General features: G+C 32.9%; 3 protein-coding genes across 3 annotated transcripts; 2 read left to right on the top strand and 1 right to left on the bottom strand.

Moving 5' to 3' along the window:
- Positions 1-3354: 3354 nt before the first annotated feature.
- On the top strand, positions 3355-6376 carry LOC137826607 (WRKY transcription factor 72A-like). The gene is made up of 4 exons (XM_068632629.1): positions 3355-3596; positions 4029-4547; positions 4835-4948; positions 5179-6376. The coding sequence occupies exons 1-4, from the start codon at positions 3549-3551 to the stop codon at positions 6115-6117; spliced, it is 1620 nt and encodes a 539-aa protein (XP_068488730.1). The 5' UTR covers positions 3355-3548; the 3' UTR covers positions 6118-6376.
- Positions 6377-8333: 1957 nt separating this feature from the next.
- LOC137826696 (uncharacterized) lies at positions 8334-11925 on the top strand. The gene is made up of 4 exons (XM_068632783.1): positions 8334-8492; positions 8625-9097; positions 10539-11142; positions 11365-11925. The coding sequence occupies exons 1-4, from the start codon at positions 8391-8393 to the stop codon at positions 11815-11817; spliced, it is 1632 nt and encodes a 543-aa protein (XP_068488884.1). The 5' UTR covers positions 8334-8390; the 3' UTR covers positions 11818-11925.
- Positions 11926-12239: 314 nt separating this feature from the next.
- Positions 12240-14903, bottom strand: LOC137826697 (uncharacterized). Its single transcript, XM_068632785.1, has 4 exons — positions 14759-14903; positions 14153-14628; positions 13383-13992; positions 12240-12858 (listed from the first exon to the last, which is right to left on the bottom strand). The coding sequence occupies exons 1-4, from the start codon at positions 14846-14848 to the stop codon at positions 12406-12408; spliced, it is 1629 nt and encodes a 542-aa protein (XP_068488886.1). The 5' UTR covers positions 14849-14903; the 3' UTR covers positions 12240-12405.
- Positions 14904-21639: the final 6736 nt, after the last annotated feature.

Below are 21639 nucleotides of genomic sequence, written 5' to 3'. Positions count from 1 at the left end.
GTATTTGCCAATAATATCTAGATTTAAAAGATTGTTTGTCATACGAAAGAATGAAAAAAGCCTAACAATATGTGCAAATAATAGGAAATGTGATGGTCTTCTTCAACATTTAGTTGATTCTATAAAATGGAAAAGAATTGATAAATTCTTATGGGAAATTATGTAGTAAACATAATTCATGACAATTTTGTTGGTCATTTACAATGTGCTTCCTTATTATGCATGAGAAAATATGTTGTATGACAATGAACAAGTTAGCAAACAACTTGATATTGATGACGGTGAACAAGTTAGCAAACAACTTGATATTGATGACGATGATGACGATGATGATGACAACAAGATGACAAAAGTTGTAGATGATCCTATAATTCAACTTTTGACTATATTACCAAAGTTGAAGAGGAAATCCTTGTAACTATTCCAAGGCATCAACGTTTTTGGAATGAATACTTTTTTTGTTCATCTATACATTTTCCTACCACACATATTAAAAATTATCGAGGAAACTTTCATGTTAAACATTTCGGTCATACAACTTTGGACAACATAACTCATATTTCCATTTATGTTTCTTAATATTATTATAATTACATTTAACCAACAATTTCACTCACTTAGGTACATTAACAAATTGAGTATAAAGTAGGGAAAATTAGAAGTATATAAATTTGTTAGAATAAAAAAAGCACGAAGTGTGCTACGAGCATCTAACCTATTTATAAAGAAATGAGATTATCCTTTGATATGTACATGTAAACATGTGGCCATTCGGCCTCTCAGCCTATTCCACATCGTGCATTCCAAAACAACTAGTGACATCCTTTAGTAACCATTACGTGATAATTATGCGAAAATCACGATCAAGAAATGATTGAGCATCATTGGACCATATCCATACACGTTTATACAACTTGAGACCCAAACCTTTGACTACAGATAGACAAGCCCCCATCATGTCTAAAGTAATAAATATCGTACCCAAAATATCATTTCTCTTTGATCCATAATTGACTTCAGCGTCAGGATTCCTTCCATAATACTAAAAAACATTAGACCAAGACAACCAAAACAAAACTAAAGAACAATTACCGGCAAATAAGAAAGTTCTGTTCATGTAAAAACATTAACGATTGTGCAAATTCCTCTTCGACATTTTCTCTAGGAGTTTTAAGGTTTATAGTTTGTGATTGAGTGTTTCTAATTTGTTTATTGGAAAATGACTATGCATATTAATTTATGACATCACAATCTCTCATTAAAAAATACTAATGGACTCATTACGTGTGGTGTCTTTTCCCATGCATGCAATGACACTAAGACGTTAGCGTGTTAGATGAACCTTAAAAGGTTTTGTATTTTGGAATTGAAAGACCAAATAATTCTGGGACAATATTCAAACATGGAATAAGTCCTGGAAAAGAGGGGCAGGGTAATGAAGATAATAATTAGTAATAACTTAGACCAGTGAAAAAGGTGAAATAGGACACGTTAACCCTTGACAACTAATACTGGTTCACCATTGGGTTTGAACCAATCAAATAAATTAAAACTGCATAATGGAAAGGGTAAAACAGTTGGTACATAAAAATGGAATATTTTGAAGAGGCATATATCTTTATTAATATCCTATGCCCATATGCTTGAAATATTTATTTAAGGGTTAAAATGTGACTCTTTCATAGTTATTTAATATAATTAAGCCTTAAAAACGCATGGAGTTACTTAACGGTTAACTCATGCATATACTTGTATGCATTCACACTATAAACTTATTAATTATCACGTTGACACCATTATGAGTTTTTATAACATATCCAAATTATTTTTTAATATGTTTCAAACGACACTTCTAATATTGATATTCATATACACACACCACAACTTTATCTTTCCTTCACCCCATTTTTCTTTTGTTTATTTTTCTTCTGTTATTATATTACATGACCTATAATATTTCTTTTTGTATAAAATACACATCTATCATTTTTTTTGACGTTGACTGTATCTAAAACAATTGAAAGTTGATCAGATCCCGAGACATACATTTTGGGGTTACTCGCAATTTTAAAAGCATGTAGTTAACCAAACATTGACGTTATTTAAAAAATAATGTAAATAAGTAGCTTCTTTGTAATGCACCGATAGACATACAATGTTTGATTGGGAAGAACAACTTGAACATATGTAACAGTGACAGTAATCAACGACCGAAAACTAAATTGTTCTTTTGCAATTCTACTGTGACCCTTGTTTCCAACCTTTGAAAACCTGCTTCAGTTATTTCTTCATATGAACATCTGATTTTATGTTCAATAAATTACAAATTTTCAGTAAATTTTTGGTTTTATATGAAAGTAATATAACTTGAAATACTGAAAATTAATGTATTTCATATTTTTTAAAATTATATTAAAACTGTGTTAGAATTGTCAAAAATCTAATAACACTGCAAGAAAATCATGAAATAGAAATCAATTTTAGAGACAAAAAATAATTAGTTGTTATTGACTAAATTAGAAACCATTTTAAGGATTAAATAAATTTTTGTTTTCTAAACTAGTTTCTATTATTGTTAAATGGTTTCTAAATTGGTATCTAATTAACAATCAAAGTTTTTGCTACCAAATTTAGAAACTAAATAATTGATAGTTAAAACCTTGGTAGCTAATTAAATACCAATTTGGAAACTATTGAACAATAATAAAAACTAATTTAGAAACTATTTTTTTTTTGTTTAGTTTCTAAAATGGTCCCTAATTTAGTTACTATTGCAACTAATTATTTTGGTCTTTAAAAATTGGTTTTTATTTGATAATTTTCTCATAGTGTAAATATTTTTTAAATTGTATATTTCACCGATACGATACGTGTTCAGCGAGTGTCGGTATTCGATATGTATATCCGACACAGACACACTATTTAATAGACGTATCCGAACCTCATAGATTAATAGTTTAATCAACTTGAACATAAATGATTTAAAAAAGCATATTACTGTATTGGAATTGTTCATTGTGTTGAGACAATGCATTGATGGAAAGCCAGTCAATGGCAGTGGACAGTGGAGGAATAGTTTAGAACCATGCAGCGTATGGACCGCGTAATAAGGCTACACCATTGACAAATATTCAGAGGTCTCACTCGCCGCCATGGCTAATAACTGGTTACATGTTACAACTTTGACCACACACCCATGTGACGTCCTCTCATCAGTACCAAGCTTCAACCATAATATTAATCAATGCACAATTTGTGTGCCAACATTATTTATGACTCAGATTTGGAGACTAATTAATTAATTTAACCTTTCAATAAGTAATATAAAACTCCCACAAATTATCTTAGCAATTCGGTGTTGACATTTGAAGGGGGTGGCTTCGTAATGGTGTAGAGCTCTGGGATTTCTATTGTTTAATTATATTTATACCGTGTCTACCTTATAGTCGATTGGTTTGTAATAGGGTATTGTTGTATATTTATGGGATTTATATGTGTGTGAGATTGAGGGTGTTCTACTTAGAGAAATAGTAATATTGAAGCAAAAAATGTCTAGCCCTGGTAGTCCAAAGATAGAAGAGAAGATAATTACAAAGGTACATGTGCTACTCCTTTTCCTTCCCAATTCTTTCTTCTTGTGAAAACTGTACTATTTCTGAACAATTTTTCTGTATCTTGTACTCATGAATATCCTTTTAACTTTAATTGTATATACTTTTCAGTCTCAGGATGTTTCTATACATCTTGTGAATCAATAAATTAACTCTTAACACAGAATTATATGAAACTTTAGAAAGATTTCTGTTCTTTTAATGTAGACCTTAAATAGAGCAAGCAATTATACCATTGTATGAAAATACCACCCAGTAGTTTGATGATGAAAATAAATCAAAATCCTATCTTGATCTAATTTTAAATTTATTGGCTTTGAAACATAATTTTGTCTTGTGCTATTGAGTCTGTGCTGGTGATAAATTGAGGAATCAAATAGCTGATTATTGTAATTACTGTGGTGTTTTGAAATCTAGGAAGATAAAGTCAAATCTGCTAAAACTGAGATGGGTGAGGTGAAGGAAGAAAATGAGAGATTGAAGAAGACGCTGGAAAGAGTAGAAAAGGATTACCACTCCCTTCAACTCCGTTTCTTTGACATCCTTCACAAAGATGTTTCAAAGAAGGGTGTGGTTGATTCATCTACTTCCCATGAAGATCAAAGTGAAGAGCCCGAGTTTGTCTCACTTTGCCTTGGAAGGACTCCAACGGAGCCTAAGAAGGAGGCAATAATTGGAAACTCCAACAAACCAACAGAAAAAGAGGTTGGACCCAACCTTACTCTTGGATTAGACTCCAAACACCTGTTGGAGATGGAAGTTGTGTCTGATTTAAGTCCAATGAACAGCTCAGAAGAACCAAAGGAAACGCAAACAGAGGGAACATTGTCAACAAATCAATCAGCAAAAGTGATAAATGTAAATACTGACATTTCAGATCAAATGCCAGCCAAGAGAGCAAGGGTATCTGTGAGAGCTAGATGTGATACTCCCACGGTTAGTGTCAGAGAAGAATAATGGCACATCTTTTATTAATAATCATAAAAATATTGCTTTGTTTTTAATTGTTTTCAAAATCTTGTGTAAGAAACGTTAAAAACAATAGTTTTTTTTAGAACAGTGAGAAAGAAAAATGAAAAGTGATCTTTTTCTTAGTATTTGTGAAAACAATCAAACATGCCTGCACTTTTATTTTCATTCTTGTAAACTAATTGCTTTTAATGGTATACTTTTGTTATTCTTCTTGTCTAATAGCTATCCTTGTACTTTTGGTATTCAAACAGATGAATGATGGGTGTCAATGGAGGAAATATGGACAGAAGATAGCAAAGGGAAATCCATGTCCGAGGGCATACTATCGTTGCACAGTTGCACCAACATGCCCAGTTAGGAAGCAGGTATATAGTTTAAACGTGAATGCATTGTAAATTTAAAATATTTTTATATAAACATCAGTTAAGAATTCAGTCCATGGTCATACATTAATGAAAAAGATAATACGAAAATAGTGCATCCTTATCGAATATCTTTGTAAAAATATACAAGCTCATGTATACATGTGCATTAGTATTGTTGTATAATAATTGAATTTGTCTCAGATCCAAATTTAATGCATAAATGACTTCAGGTGCAAAGGTGTTCCGAGGACCTGTCCATCTTAATCACAACCTATGAAGGGACCCACAACCACAAACTTCCAGTCTCAGCCACAGCCATGGCTTCAACTACTTCTGCTGCTGCTTCCATGCTATTGTCAGGTTCTTCAACATCACACCTTCCAAGCCACATTTCTGCATCTTTTGGAAATGCTCCTACCACACTACTAAATGGTCTAAGTTTCAGTGACCAGTTTCATGAATCAAGAGCCAAACAAATCTTCTCACCACCAAACCATGCCTCATCACATACGTTCTCAACAATCACTCTAGACCTGACTTCTTCAGCTCCTTCCTCCTCATCAACTCAGTTCCACCATGGCTTACCTTCAACCATGGCTTCAATTTCAAACCCAAGATCCTCAGCTAGTCTCAGCTTTTGTTCACCGGAGCATAACTTCATACCATCCATTTGGGGTAAGGGGTTCCATGACAATGGCACAACCACAACACCAGTTGACAGAGTCCCCACAAGGCCAATTATGCAGCCAAATAATTTCCTACAACATTTCTACCAACAACGCATAACAAGCCAAACTCCCTCCAGAGAAGCTTTGGCAGAAACAATAACCAAAGCAATCAGCACAGACCCGAGTTTTCGTTCAGTAATAGCTGCTGCAGTTTCATCAATAGTGGAACATGGATCAAACAGTGGTAAACAAGAGGTATCAGAGGATATTCTTGGTTCAGGGTTGAACTTGAAACTTGGGGAGCATCATCAATCGGCTTCACCAAACCCCTTGAACCAGAACGGGAAAGGATGCTTAACAGGCTACTTCAAAAGTTTATCCTCCAAGAGTTCTGAGTCTGGAAACGTCCTTCTTCTCCAACCACCATTGCCGTTTTCTTTCTCCAAGAGTGTCACAAATCAGATCAATCGCTATGTTCCAGAAATGAACACGCATCACTAGCTTTGTTTCCTCTTTGACGTGGCCAAGGTTCAAGATCCTATTATTTCACGTCAAAATAGGACCCCACTAACAAGGGATTAAGTTTATTAGAACAAAAAGAACGGGTAGAAATGAATGTTGTCTCCCTACAATCTAGTTATTCGATGTCATTTCATCAATATATATTTGTCTTATCACAAACAAATTTGGTGCTATTTTTGTAATACTCGAGCAACTGCTCATAATCTATAAGCAACCTACTGCAGAAATTACTACAAAAGCCTAGTACAGAAATTACTACACCATATCTTGTAAGCACCCACATTGTGTTCGTGTTGGCGATGCTTACTTTTAATTTTTATCTTTTAATATAGTAAATGATTTAACTATTTTAATAATCGGTATCAGTGGTCCATAAGTAAATTTGACTTTTTTAATATGAACTGACTAACTTTTTTGTAATAGGACAGCCTGATTAACTTGAGAAATAGTTAATTCTGGTATATTTGTGTATGGTATTCTTGTGTATAAGGTTACAACACATCTTTGTGCCCTTTTTAATAAATAAATTTTACTTTGCTGTAAAAACCGCAGACAAAATTTTTGAGACTATCTGAATAATAAATGATGTGATAATAAGAAAAGTGAAAATCTCTATACTTTGAAAATACTTCGAATGCATGGATTCTTTGTCTTTTATTTTTCTACATATCATCCTTTATATGATATGACAGGGACTATGGATGAAGGTTGAGCCCAAAAGGAAAATCAGAATAAATCCAACAAAATCCAAGCATGCCACCTGCAGCCAATGCCAATGAATTGTCATTGAACCTCTGTCACCTCCATAAAAGAAGACAGAATACAGAAGAATGAGAGTTACCGGCAGAAGAGAAAGAGAGAAAGAGAAAAGCAAGAAAGATAAAGACCATACTTGCAAAATGTCCTTATTTTTGCCCTGTCAATGTTCATCTGCGAAATGAAAGGAAGAGAAAGAACAAGAAAGAAAGTGCTGGCATTTATATATTAGTGTGTAAATTTCATGAATTTAAAATGAATAAGCGGGGATAAAGCAGAAATATTATGTGCTTTGACACCCAAGATAAAGAAAAGTAAGGGATGACTTGGTAGTTGCTTTCATAAAAAGAAAATTAAATTTTTATTTTGAACAATTTCCAACTATCGTTTGAATTTTAATAGAATTTTTTTTAGTGATGTATAATTAACTATGCTAGACCGATAAGTTATATATTTTTATAAGTGAAGGATAAATAAATTAAGTGGAGTATAAGGATGTTAAATAGGATACATAATGTTCTCAGTTGACAATCAGAATATAAAAAAAATCTTCCTTTCTTAGCAACTCCTAGACCTTGTATAATCTGTAATTCAGCAAATAAAACCATGATTGAGGATATACGTATGGTACTATACAATTTGGCACAAAATATGTACACCTTCAATAAAACAAAGTTGATCAATGTTCAAATGCTGCAGAGAGATTCCTGCAATATGTTTCTGCTGTATGTCTGATCCACCAATCAGATGCCATCTTCAGATGCTAAATGATGTTAACTTGTGGAACTTCTGTCAGGAGGATTTAAAGTGATACGCCAATATACATAGCTGCGTGGCCCGATGACGTCCTAAACGAAGCAGAAATGATCCTAAATGAAGCAGAAATTCTGAAATGAAGCCCCTCAAATCTGCAACAGTGTCATGACCAATGCAAAGTTTGGCAGGTTTCTTGTAGTGTTTCTTTGACCCCCTTTAAAATTCTATTTCAATCTTTTGGCACAAGTGATTTACGTTAGTTTTACGATTTAATCTATTAGTAACCGAATTACTTAAGGCTAAATATGCAAATTGTTTTCTTAATACAGTCTGCAATTTTAGGCTTATAAAGGTAGAGATGTTACATTCTTATACGGCAAGATATTAAAGAACATAACAATGGTGATGTGTTCTCTTGAAACTTCGGTCTTTCTCATTTTTTTTATTTATCTTTGGGTTGACATGAGCATGTCATCATCATAAAGCTTTACGTGAAGCAAAAGGAAACATTGTCGGTGTAATTCTCAACTCAAGAGATAAAGATACAAGTACTGATAATATTTCTCGTTTTCTTCTTGTCTCTGTTTTAATAATGGAAATAGTTATGAAATAGAGTTTTATATATGGTAAGATAAATGTTATCATTATTTTAACATGCATTAAATTGATAGTCAACGATTATTAGATCAGACTGTCACAGTTGGGCCATTTTTCTTTTCCATATAATTCAGTCTCTTTCTATGGTTTTCCCAACATATTTTGCTAATTGCAGCATGCACTCAGTTCTTTGTTTATCGTTGGTTTGTGCTTATGCAGTAGCAGTGTTTGCAGCAAGCTCAGATGTATAATACACTTTACCACTATCGTTATCTCTATAATATATAGCAGTTGCATATATAGGTTTAAGGATTACTCATGAATTAAAATTGATCACAAGACATATATAGTTCTTATTATTGGGTTTTTGTTTTCAGTGGCAAGGACAAGAATCACAGGAGTGGTTAAACCATGGTGGAGATTTGTTCAACAGGAGATATGCTTACAAAGAGCGTAAGATCAGCCCCGAAACAGCACCGAACCTACGTTTGAAGTGGAAATTCTATGCAGGCAAAGATATTACTGCAACACCAGCTATATACGATGGTACCCTTTATTTTCCAAGCTGGAACGGTAACATCTATGCAGTTAAAGAAGCCGATGGATCTCTTGTTTGGAAGCAGAACTTGCAGATTCTGACAGGTCTGAAAGCAACGGGCTTTGTTCAGAATGTAAATTGGACAGTGTCAAGGTCAACTCCCACTGTTGCTGGGGATTTATTGATTGTTGGAATCTATGGCCCTGCCGTTGTTATTGGTCTCAAAAGAACAAGTGGTGAACTTGTGTGGAAGACCACTTTGGATCACCATCCTGCAGCACTCATCACCATGTCAGGGACATTTTACAACGGGTCAGTCTAGCCTTCTTTCCTTAGAAGCTTTACTAATATTTCTCTGTTCAAACTCTCACTTATTCTATTCAATATCATGACAAGCTTGATTAAGGAGTGTTTGACTCTCCACTTTTCTGGTCACTTACAATACTCTAATTCAAAAATCTTATTCAGGGATAATACACTTGGATTAACTGTTGGTACAAAATCTATACAATTTAACTCCTGCTTCATGCTTAAACCAAATATACAACCCTGTTCCATCCTTGAACAGCCTATTACATATGATACTGCAATTAATCTCCATAACAAAGAATACACAACATAATAATTAATCATACCAGAACTCAAGATACAGTGAGAGATAGAAGCTCCTAAACACATTAAAATGATAGCAACTTAACAAGTGAATAAGGCTCAAACATAGCAGAATTAGTTCCTATCAAAGACATTAAAACACAGAAATTGCCACAACACGAATAGGACCATAAACAAGATAAGGCCACAAGGTGCGACCAGTTGCAGAGCAAAGCACACTCAATAAGAGAGACACCCAACAAGCCCCGACTAGTTCCCCATACCTCAACTCAACTGGAAACAACGATCTACTGCCGCTTCCAAACCAGAACAACATCAGAGACGAGAAAAACAGGAACCGACTACCACCGTAAGAAAACATACACTTCACTCCCAACAAACATAAATTGCAATACGACCTCAAAGCACCCAGACCCAAGACACACAAAAACACCCAACACAGCTGTTACTAAGTCAACATCATACATCATACACCAAACATCAAACAACAAGACTAAATCTGAAACAAAGATATATTGAGTTTATCCACCACTTCTTGTGAATAAAAGCAAAGTCAGCAAAGCTACATTGAGTTTATACAAGTGGAGAATAAATAAATATAGTCTATTGTGTTTATCCTTATTGTAGTACTCTTACGGCTTTATAATATTTCTAAACTAGGAAAATATGGCAGTGCTAAGGGTTTATCCTGATACATTTGGGTTTCATTGGGTTTATTATAGAAACTTTTTATGATAGTTCAAGATAAATAAAATTTAAAATTATTTTTTTCTTAACATAGATTTATTTTTCATATCTTTTTCTGTTTCCACGTTATGAATAGGGGAGTTTACTCAACCCATTCCCCAGTCTTCCGCACTGCTCAATCTTATATTTTCTCTTTATTAAATCTTATATTTCTCTTTTCTGAGTATTTGTTTGTACAATATGTGCTCATCTATTTGATCAACAAAACTACTCGATCATAAAATAACATCAAAGAGTTTCGAACATAAAACTCAGGCATATTACTCAAATCCTCACCTCCATGCATATTACTCAAATCCACACCTATTATAGTGAATTTTTCAGTAGTCCTCTGAATTACTTGTTTTGACCTTCACGCTCTGTGTATTGTGCACCTGTTCTGAACTCTCCACAGAAGTTTCTATGTTGGAACATCTTCACTTGAAGAAGGCGCAACCATTGAACAATGCTGTATATTTCGTGGAAGTTTCACAAAACTTGATGCTCAATCTGGCGCCATCTTGTGGAAGACCTTTGTGTTACCAGATAACAATAACACAAGAGGAAAATATGCAGGCGCTGCCATTTGGGGAAGCAGCCCCTCCATTGATGTTCATAGAAACCATGTCTATATTGCTACTGGAAACCTCTATTCTGCCCCATTAGAAATACTTCAATGTCAAGAAAAACAAGATAATCAAACTAAGCCTGCTCAACCAGATGAGTGTGTTGAACCAGAAAATCACTCCAATTCAATCTTGGCCCTTGATTTGAACTCTGGGAACATTACATGGTACCGCCAATTAGGAGGCTATGATGTGTGGTTTTTTGCATGCACCAATGCTTCAACTCTTAATTGTCCTCCTTCAGGTCCTACCCCAGATGCTGATTTTGGAGAGGCACCAATGATGCTGACAACATATGTAAATGGCAACAAAAAGGATATGGTTGTTGCGGTCCAGAAAAGTGGCTTTGCTTGGGCTTTAGATCGCAACAATGGCAGTCTCATTTGGTTTACGGTACACAGTAGATAATTTCTGATCAAATAATCTCCATTAATATAAAAGTTATTTCATATTAATTTCTTAAATTCTTTCATATACTCTAAAGTAGTAGTAAAATCTTCAATCAAAACAAATTTGACACATAAGTTTACAACAAGATATGGAATTCGTAACAAAATTTATAAAGTTTTGTTATATCTCTTTAGCTGATATAAGGAAAAAACTCATACTATTTAGGAAGCTGGACCCGGTGGGTTTGCAGGAGGTGGAACATGGGGTGCAGCAACTGATGAAAGGAGAGTTTACACCAACATTGCAAATTCTGGGGCCAAAAATTTTACTCTTGCACCATTAAATATAAGCACAACCACTGGTGGGTGGGTGGCAATGGATTCAAACAAAGGCCACATTCTATGGTCCACAGCAAACCCTAGTAATAGCACTGCTAATGGTCCTGTTAGTGTTGCAAATGAAGTTGTGTTTGCTGGATCAACTGATAGAATGGGATTCATTTATGCAATTAATGCAAAGAGTGGGAAGATTTTGTGGTCCTACAAAACAGGAGGAAGTGTCTATGGAGGCATGTCAATTAGCAACGGTTGCATATATGTTGGTCATGGATATAATGTAAATCTAGGGTTTTCCGTAAACTTGACAGGTGGAACTTCACTCTTTGCGTTCTGTGTCTGAAATGATTAATTTTACGGTCAGTATTGTAATGGATGAATAAACTATATCTGTACCCAAAAAAATAATAATACTATATAAAAAATTAGGATTGTCAATCCTATTTTTTAATGACTGATGATAGAGCTATTATAATTTTAAATTATTATATTAATCATTGAGCAAATAGACAAATTAACGTGGAATTATCTCAACACAATATAAGTCTCGAGAAACTATACATAAATTTTGAGAAAATAATGAGTAAATGAACCTTCATTTAATGTTATATTCATACTCGTTATAATTTACTATATGCCAGACTTTAACTTGGAATTCAACCAAAAAAACATTCAATTTTGAGTAAGAAAACAAAATTAACTATTTATAAATAAATGTTTAAAATCATGCTAAATATAGAGAGAAATTAATTAAGAGAGGAAAAGATATACTAGTTTCTGTTTTATTAATCCATTTATATTTGTCCGTGTTTGATTATGACATAACTTTGAAAAACCCTAAAAGAAATAACGTTTAATAGCTTTTTTACAAAAGCTAATCAACGAAATGAATTATTTGTTCAAAATAAAAGTAATACAAACACGGAAATTCTTAGACACAGAAGGCAAAGAGAAAGGTTCCATCTGTTAAGTTCAAGGTATGTCCATAAGCAACATTGTATCCATGGCCCACGTATATGCATCCTCTGGAGATTGACATGCCTCCATAGACACTGGCTCCAGTTTTGTAGGACCATAAAATTTTTCCACTCTTGCCATCAATTGCATATATGTATCCCATTCTATCAGCGGATCCAGCAAAGACAACATCATTTGCAACACTAACAGGACCATATGCAGTGCTGTTACTAGGGTTTGCTGTTGACCATAGAACTCTACCATTGTGAGCATCCATTGCCACCCACCCACCAGCAGTTGTGATCTCATTTGAGGGTGCGAGAGTGAAATTGTTGGCATCAGAATTCACAATGTTCGTGTAAACCCTCTTTTCATCAGTTGCTGCACCCCATGATCCACCTCCTGCCAGCCCGTATGGCCCAGCTTCCTACAGAAGAAAAATATAGAAGAAAATGAGCATAGAAAATGAATAAATTTTCAACTTCTCAATTATAAGAGAAAGATAGGTACAAAAATAGATATTGATGAGTGTTTTGTGCAGATGTTAATTAATATGATATATCATCACTCATAAATTAACTCAACTTATTGTGTCATATCATCTTTTGATCCAAATCAATACTCTAGAGTACCTAATTAGCTTTTTTCTGCAGGATAGAAGAAAAAGTGGGAAAAGAAAAACTGATATGACAGTTTTTTCTGTATATCAGTTTCTTTTGTGTGTGTGTATATATGTATATATTCCTCTTTGCTTTTGTACTTTTGAGCAAGAATCAATTACAGCTTTTCCTCTTGCCTGTTTCTCTTCTCCTTTGCATTATCAGTATAAATCAGCTAAGTTTGTCAAGGGTAAATGAAAGACATCATTCTGATAGAGATATCCACCAATTGTTCATTGAAAAGGGGTGGGAAAAAATAGAAAACTATCATACTATAAATTATGTATTTTACCGTATACCAAACAAGGTGACCATTATTGCGATCCAAAGCCCATGCAATACCACTTTTCTGGACTGCAACAACAATATCTTTCTTGATTCGATTTATATATACGGTCAACATCATTGGTGCCTCCCCAAAATCAACATCTGGTTTGTCTGCTTGAGGAGGACAATTAGGACTAGGTGTGGGAGAACCGGTACATACTATGACAGATACATCGTAGCCGCCAAACTGGCGGTACCATCTGATCTTCCCAGAATCCAAATCAAGGGCTAAGATTGAGTTGGAGTGGTTGTCTGGTTCAACACATTCGTCTGGTTGAGTATGCTGAGTTCTATTAATTTGTCTCTCTCGACACAGGCTTATGTGTGATGGGGCAGAATAGAGGTTCCCTGTGCCAATATAGACATGCTTTCTTTTCTCATCAATGGAAGGACTGCTTCCCCAAATGGCAGCTCCTGCATATTCTCCTTTTTTGTTATTGTTATCTGGTATCATATAGGTCCTCCACAAGATGCCACCGGATTGAGCATTAAGTTTTACAAAACTTCCACGAAACGTGCAGCACTTCTCAAGGTCAACAAGTGACTCCAGGGAAGATGTTCCAACATAGTAACCTCTGTGAAGTTCAGCATAGGGGAGGCAGAAAGATAAAAAAAAACATATGCATATATATGTATTTAACAATATTCTATAAGGATAATATAAACAAATTTTGTAACATGAATTTTTCCATTAATTCTTAAGAAAATAAGGCTAATAGATGTGCAAATAGTGACCTGTTGTAGTATGTTCCAGACATGGTGATGAGTGCTTCAGGATGGTAATCCAAAGTGGTCTTCCACACAAGTTTACCTGTTGTTCTTTTGACAGCAACAACAGCAGCAGGACTATAGACTCCAATCATAAGTAAATCCCCAGCCACTGTGGGAGTTGACCGTGACACTGTCCAATTTACATTCTCAACAAGGCCATCAGTTGCTTTCAGACCTGTCATTTTCTCCAGGTTCTGCTTCCAAACCAGCGATCCATCAGCTTCTTTAACCGCATAGATGTTACCATTCCAGCTTGGAAAATAAAGGGTGCCATCATATATGGCTGGTGTTGCAGTAATGTCTCTGCCAGCATAGAATTTCCACTTCAAGCGTAGGTCTGGTGCAGTTTTGGTGCTGATCTTACGCTCCTTGTAAGCATATCTTCTGTTGAACAAATCTCCACCATGGTTTAACCAGTCTTGTGATTGGTGCCTTGCTCCCTAAAAGCAAAGGAAAGCAAAATGAAATATATATAGGAACCAATATTTGGATAAATTTGAATTCATGAGAGTAATCCTTAAAACTATATATATACACGAGCTATAGAATGAGAGTTACTGTATATCATACATCAGAGTTTGCTGCAAAGACCACTACTGCATGGACATATAATAACATTAAACAAAGATTCAAGTGCATGCTGTCTTTAGGTTGTGCCATGATGAACCTGCAGATGGTGTGTCAATTTCCAAGATATATCTTTCAGAAACTTGTTTCCAAGATATCTTTTCAGATGGTGTGCCATTGATGCGTTTTTATTTATTTATTTTTACTGTGAAAATAAACTCTTTCATATTAATGTTATCTAAATAATTGCTAGTATATAGAAAAATTGACTTGGTATATTAATAGATTAATGAAAGCATGCAATTTTTTCCATGATCTATCTAATCTATCCACGGAAAGTCTATTTCAATTTATAGGGTGACGAAACTTTAATATTCACCAAATAAAAAACACTTACTTGAAATCTCTGAATACTGAAATCTCTGAATAATAATATTCTAACAATATTTACTTTATTTTTTAATTTAAAATTCTAATATATATTATTAAAATGGATTGTTCATATTTTTTTAATTTCTTAAAAAGTTCTACAATTTATGACATACACAAAAAGAGTATATAATCTTTTTAAAATATATATATATTTTTTAAATATATTTAAAAAGTCAATATATCAAATAATCATTTCCTTAATGTGAATTAAACAAAATAGTTAATTTTTAAAAATTACGGAAATATGAGGAGAAAATATTTGAATATGGTGAAAATTATTTATTTTATTAAAAAAATTATGGATGGAGTGAATGTCAATTTATAAGAAAAGGTTAACAGGTGATTTGTGTGAATTTTATTAAATGGACGCCGTGATGGTTTTTAATAGATCATAAAAAAATTAATAAATTATTTTAATCTATTCATTATAACTTGAATAAAAGCATAAAATCCTTAGATTGAGTTAAACGAAAAAAAAAAAAATTTAAAAAACCACGTTTAAATGGAGAAAATGTATTTGACTGATGGCGAAAAATATTTAACTTTTTAAGAAAAAACTTGGATGGATTGAATATCGATTCTTAAAAAAAAAGTTAACAGATGACATTTTGTGAATTTTGTTAAATGGATAGTGAATAAATTGTATCTTTTATATCATAATAAATTAATAACTTATTTTAATCTACCCCTAATAAATTTTCAAAACAACTAACACTAAAAAAAATAATTAGTACTATTTCACTACATTAGAGATCATTTTATAAATTAAAGAAATATTGGTATCCAGAGAAGTTTCTATTGTTAATAAAAATTTATAAAATAGTTTTTAAATTGTTATCTATCCATTAACTACCATACTTACTATTTATTACATAAAATATTAATAACTAAACGATTTAAATATTATTTTATAAAAAGTTATTAAAAATAGGAAACACTCTAGATACAAATAATATTTTAATTTCTAAAATAGTATTATTTTAATTAATATAATGACTAATTATTTTTATCTAATTTAATTGTTATTTAATATATTTTTTTAGTGTAAATTAAATTTAAACCAAAAGATAAAAAAAATAAAAAAACCTAAGGTATAAATTTAGCCAATTTAGTATGATGGTTAGTTAAAAGGTGGGTGACGGTGTCAGCCATAGAAGCAAGGCCATATCAAACTTGTAATTAAGCACGACTTCACGCATGAACCTCTTTTCATAAAAATTACAACTTATTATACAAAAAGCTCTTCTAATTTTGTATACAACCGAAGCCTAAATCGATCTTCAATTTTTCATTTGCTTCCTCATTTTATTATACTTTTATGTTGAAACAAAGGTAAATACTACCCATATAACGTACACTAATTTATGCATCTTTGTTTATTTATGCAACTCGTGGTTATTAATTATTTAAAACTGAGAAAGTACCAAATTTACTTTTATTGTTAATTATTTTATATAAATCATTATTTAATAATAAAAAAACACATATTCATAATATTTATTAAGGAAAAATAACAAATATTTAACATTTCATAAAAATGATAAGATATCTTACAAAAAAAGCTATTAATTTATTATCAATTTCCATGATACTAAAATTAACGTGAAACATCTTGAGTCAATCCATGCCTAACTCAATAATGTGCCAGTTGATGATATGTGCTAAAATTGATGTGAGTACCCAAAATTGATTTACTCAATATGCATGCCTAAATTGATGAATGTCAATACTAAAATTAATGTGTGTTTGGCAGCTTCCTTGGATTTGCACTTGTGGTCTACATGGTTCCATGGGAAAGAAATTTACTATAAGTTTTCACATCTGAGTTATGAAAAGTGTTAAAAATGACATTAAAGAAAATCAATTATTTACTACTATTTGTGACTATAATTAGTTCCTTATAAATATTGATATATTTAGTGATAAAAAGTTGAAAATGATATATTTGTTACAAACTTTATAACAAAAACATGTTATTTTTAAAACTTTGTCACAAAAGTGAATTAGAAATAAATATTTGTAAGGTCAACAAAATATACATCACAAAATATTGAAAAAAAAAATTGTGATAATTAATGTGATAGAATCCACGACAATCATATACTTCAAGTGATTTAAATACTAAATTTTTTCATTCAGTTGTTGTGTGTAGAAGAGTAAGAAATAGTTTTAATGGTATGTTCATTAATGATCGTTGGTGTGAGGATAAAGATTGTGGTCAAGGATAAAGTCAAAGAATTTTTCAAGATTAGATTCTATGAAGCTCATGGGCCACATGTTTGGTTGGACAATGTATTTTTTAAATCTATATCTGAATCAGATAACGAGATGTTGGTTGACTCTTTTTCTGAAGAGGAAATTAAGAATGCAGTTTGGAGTTGAGATAGTTCGAAGAGTCCAGGTCCGGATGATTTTAATTTCAATTTCATTAAACAAAATTGGGATTTGGTTAACCAAGATATTTTTCTGGCGGTATAGGACTTTGCTTTATCTGGTTCTTGGCCTAGGGGGTCAAACACTTCCTTTATTTGCTTGGTTCCTAAGTCAGAGAATCTCCAAACGCTTAGTGAATTCAGACGCATCTCTCTGGTTGGATGCATGTACAAGATTATATCTAAGCTTCTTTCCATAAGGTTGAAAAGGGTGTTACGAAAGGTCATTTATTCTAGACAATTGACTTTTCTTGAAGGAAGGGGTTTAATGGACAGTGTTCTAGTCGCTAATAAAGTTCTTGAGGAGGCTAAGAGGATGAAGAAGAGTTGTGTTTTCTTCAAGGTTGATTACGAGAAGACATACGATTCAGTGAAGTGAGATTTTATCTACTATATGCTTGGAAGACTTGGATTCTGCGATAAGTGGGTCCTTTGGATTAACTCTTGTATGGAATAAGTTTTGGTATCTGTTCTTATTAATGGGAGCCCCGACCAAGAAATTTTCTCCAATGAAGGGATTGAGACAAGGAGATCATCTCGCTCCTTTCTTGTTTCTTATTGTGGCGGAAGGTCTAGCAGAAGTCTCTAAGAACGCTGACGAACTTGGTATGATTGATAGTTTGAAGATTGGACGTAAGAAGGTTATAGTAAATATGCTTCAATATTAAGATGATACTTTGTTTTTTTTGCCAAATGAATGGTGGTGAATTTTTTGAAAGCAGCATTGGCGGATTTCTTTGTTCTCATCAGTGTGTTATATTACTTTACTCAAAGCACCCTTAGCTGGATTATTAGCAGTCTTAGCTCCTTCAACCATATCAAAATCAACACCTTCATTCATAAATTGGTGGGGTGGCAGAAAAGAAGGTGCGGCTGAAGTGACTAAGCATTTATCTGAGAATTTGGCTACAGGTAATCATACCAAGGTTTTGCATTGACCGTGAAAAACAGCTACCTCATTCATCATCACTGCACCAAATTTCTCCCATGAAAATCACTGTAATCCTTCACATTAGCTTTTCCTCTTCCTTCTACTCCAGCTCCAAAAAAAGTTGCTTTTGCAGCAGCCAAAAGCATAAACACACATAATTATGCAGCACTGCATATCTGCATAAGAACACTTCCATCACATCATCATTCATTGGAACTGCTGTGGTTGTGAGACCAATTGCAGATTAGCATTGACACTGCTCATAGATCATGATTCCTCCTTAGTCCCTACTACTTTAACACCACTTCAGATTCTCTTTTCTCTTATAAAACTGATATAAGTGTTAATTTCAGTAATATTTCATATTAAAATCTAGACATTTATGAGGATTTATTGTTAATTTATATATAAAATAATCCATAATTTATGAATTTATACCTTTTTACATTTTTATGAGTTTTGTTTGAATAAAAGCATTTTATTCCCAAATTGGGTGTTAATTGCAGATTTCTATGGAAGATTGAATATTTGGGATAAAGGAGAATAATGAGCTAAAAAGATAAAGCTGGAAGGTCCCAGAATGGAAAAATATGCAAAGAAAGATTGAGCTTTTTTTATGTTTTATCATTTAGTCCATTAGCGCGACACAGGAAGCAACCTAACCCTAGAAAACTAGGATAAATAGAGGGTTAGAGGCTCAACCCTAGTGTGCCAGATTGAGAGGAAAACACCATAGAGTGTGAATTGTAACCCAATTGGAAGAATGAAAGGTGATAGAAGTATGCGTGGCTAATTCTACCCTTTGAGATTGGGAGTAATCTGCTCAAACTCTTATGTATTGAGATGATATTTTATATATTAATATTCAGTTCTTGATTGATTATTGGTATTGTTGTTTTACTTTTAATTTTCCGTGACAAATTGATAATCTTAAATCTCACCGAGAGGTATTTTTAGGGTTCGGAACTAAACAATAATACTTAACATATTGAGTGCTAAGAATAAACTTGAAATGTTAATTGCCATTAAAGGTCTAAGTTTTTCGTTCTAAGTTGTTCTTATAATTATGCGAGGGATTGATAGTTAGGGGACATTCTTAAGGATTTTATATGCGAGGAATCGATATAGATGATTTTTATACGGGCATCAATTTCAATCAAAGAACTCAATATTAACATGCTAATCAAAATAAATACGTGAGAGTGAGAGAGATGAAACCTAATCCCTATTTTTTCAATTGAAGCAACTAATTCTTTGTTTGTTTTCTTATTGATCAGTGCTAAAACAATTGCTTCTAAACTCTTTTTATTGGTATGTTGTTATATTTAGTGAATATTGTACTTGATAATTTATTGTTCCTTGGATCCGTCCTTAAAAACAATTATTATTTCTGACAAAAGTGGTGCACTTATAGTAAAAAGTCAGTCATCAAGATTATGACCGTGAGTAACAGCTGCCACTTTCTGCTCACCACCATTATTAAACTTATCTTGCATAAACCGTGATTAACAGCTTCCACTTTCCATATTACTAAAACAAGTTTTCTCCCAGGAAATTCTTACTGCAATCCTTCTCATAAGCATAGATTACAACTTCCTTATACTCCTGCTCCAAATAGATACGATTGCTTCTGCCTGATCTTCCTTTGCAACCTTCCCAGGGAAAGAACAAAGTTGCAGCTCAAGACCATCTATGCACCAAAGTCCTTTCTACAATGCCTACAACATTACCTTCATTCTGCTAGCAACCTCTGCTACCTTCTCCCTTGTTTGGACCCCTTCAAAAACTCCCTCTTTTTTATCTGCTGGAAACCTTGGCTAGTAAAATCTAAAGATTCAACACCTTCACACCAAACTAGTTCTGCTGCCCCCAGAGCAGCACTTTTCAACATCAAAACTGCATAGACTATTCTGCATTACCATCACACAGGTTAAAAGTTGAATATGATAGTTTTAAAAGATGTTTAAACTTTCTTTGTTTAGTTCAACAAACTCTGAATTTTATACAAAATAGCATGATCTTAAGGTGACTTCACCGCAAACATCACCATATAGAGTAAGCCCTGACTTCATAGAAGTTTGTGTTTTAGCGTGAAAAGACAAAGCAATGCATATAAAATTAAGCACTAATAACGTATTAATCCTTTATTTTCGGAAAAAACAATGAATGAGTCAGAGACCAATAAATATCTAGATTGACTCAGACAAATATTCTATCTTAATTTAGAATTTAGGTCCTTAATTAATATATTTGAAGCAATTTTAAATAGAAAAAGTATTTTGTTTTTCTTAATTATCCTACCGATTCAAACAATTTTTTTCTTATAATAATATTAACTATATATAAATAAGAAACACTATCAATAATGTTCTAATTCATATACAAATCAAAATTATAAATAGATGATTATATAAGAATTACTCGTCTAAAATATCAAAATAATAACTATCATACTACTTCAGAACTCAAACCTTGTTGTTTCTCTAATCCATGTAGTCTTTTAAAAAAGTGTTTAAATGGATGGTTATTTTAAATAAATGACTTTAAAGAATCAATATCTACAAAGTATTTATCTTAAAGGGATTAGGAGAATTGTATTAGTCACTTTTATAAGGATATTTTACCTGGTTTTTATTGAGGATAAGTGAATAAACCAGAGCAATATGCACCAAAAGGCCTCCTATAACATAAAGAGTTGATCAGTTGACAAATATCAGATTATAACTGAAAAAATTATTATTGTTTGGTTGCTGGAATGTAGAGTCATAATAAAAAGATGAGAGTTGTTTTTTTTATCAGAAAAAATAAATAAAATTAAGGAAACATTTCATTGATGTTCAACCTTTACATAGATAAAGTTGTTCCCAATGCAGATTAAACATGAAGTCCTTAGAGCAGGACCAACATTAACAATTTCCTTGCAGATTCATTTTGCAGCAGATAAAAACAGAACAGCACTTTTCCCTAATTAAACTCTGCCATATTTCTCCCCATCTCAAGCCTCTACACAGCACTGATACATCTTCATATAATGGCGTGATTCTACCCCACCGCTGTAGCACTTTGTGAGCTGTTATAACTGCTACAAA

The sequence above is a fragment of the Phaseolus vulgaris genome, chromosome 8 (assembly GCF_000499845.2).
Source record: "Phaseolus vulgaris cultivar G19833 chromosome 8, P. vulgaris v2.0, whole genome shotgun sequence".
Taxonomy (NCBI): Eukaryota; Viridiplantae; Streptophyta; class Magnoliopsida; order Fabales; family Fabaceae; genus Phaseolus; species Phaseolus vulgaris.
The sequence above is the reverse complement of the archived record's forward strand: the minus strand, read 5'-3'. Positions and strand labels throughout refer to the sequence as shown.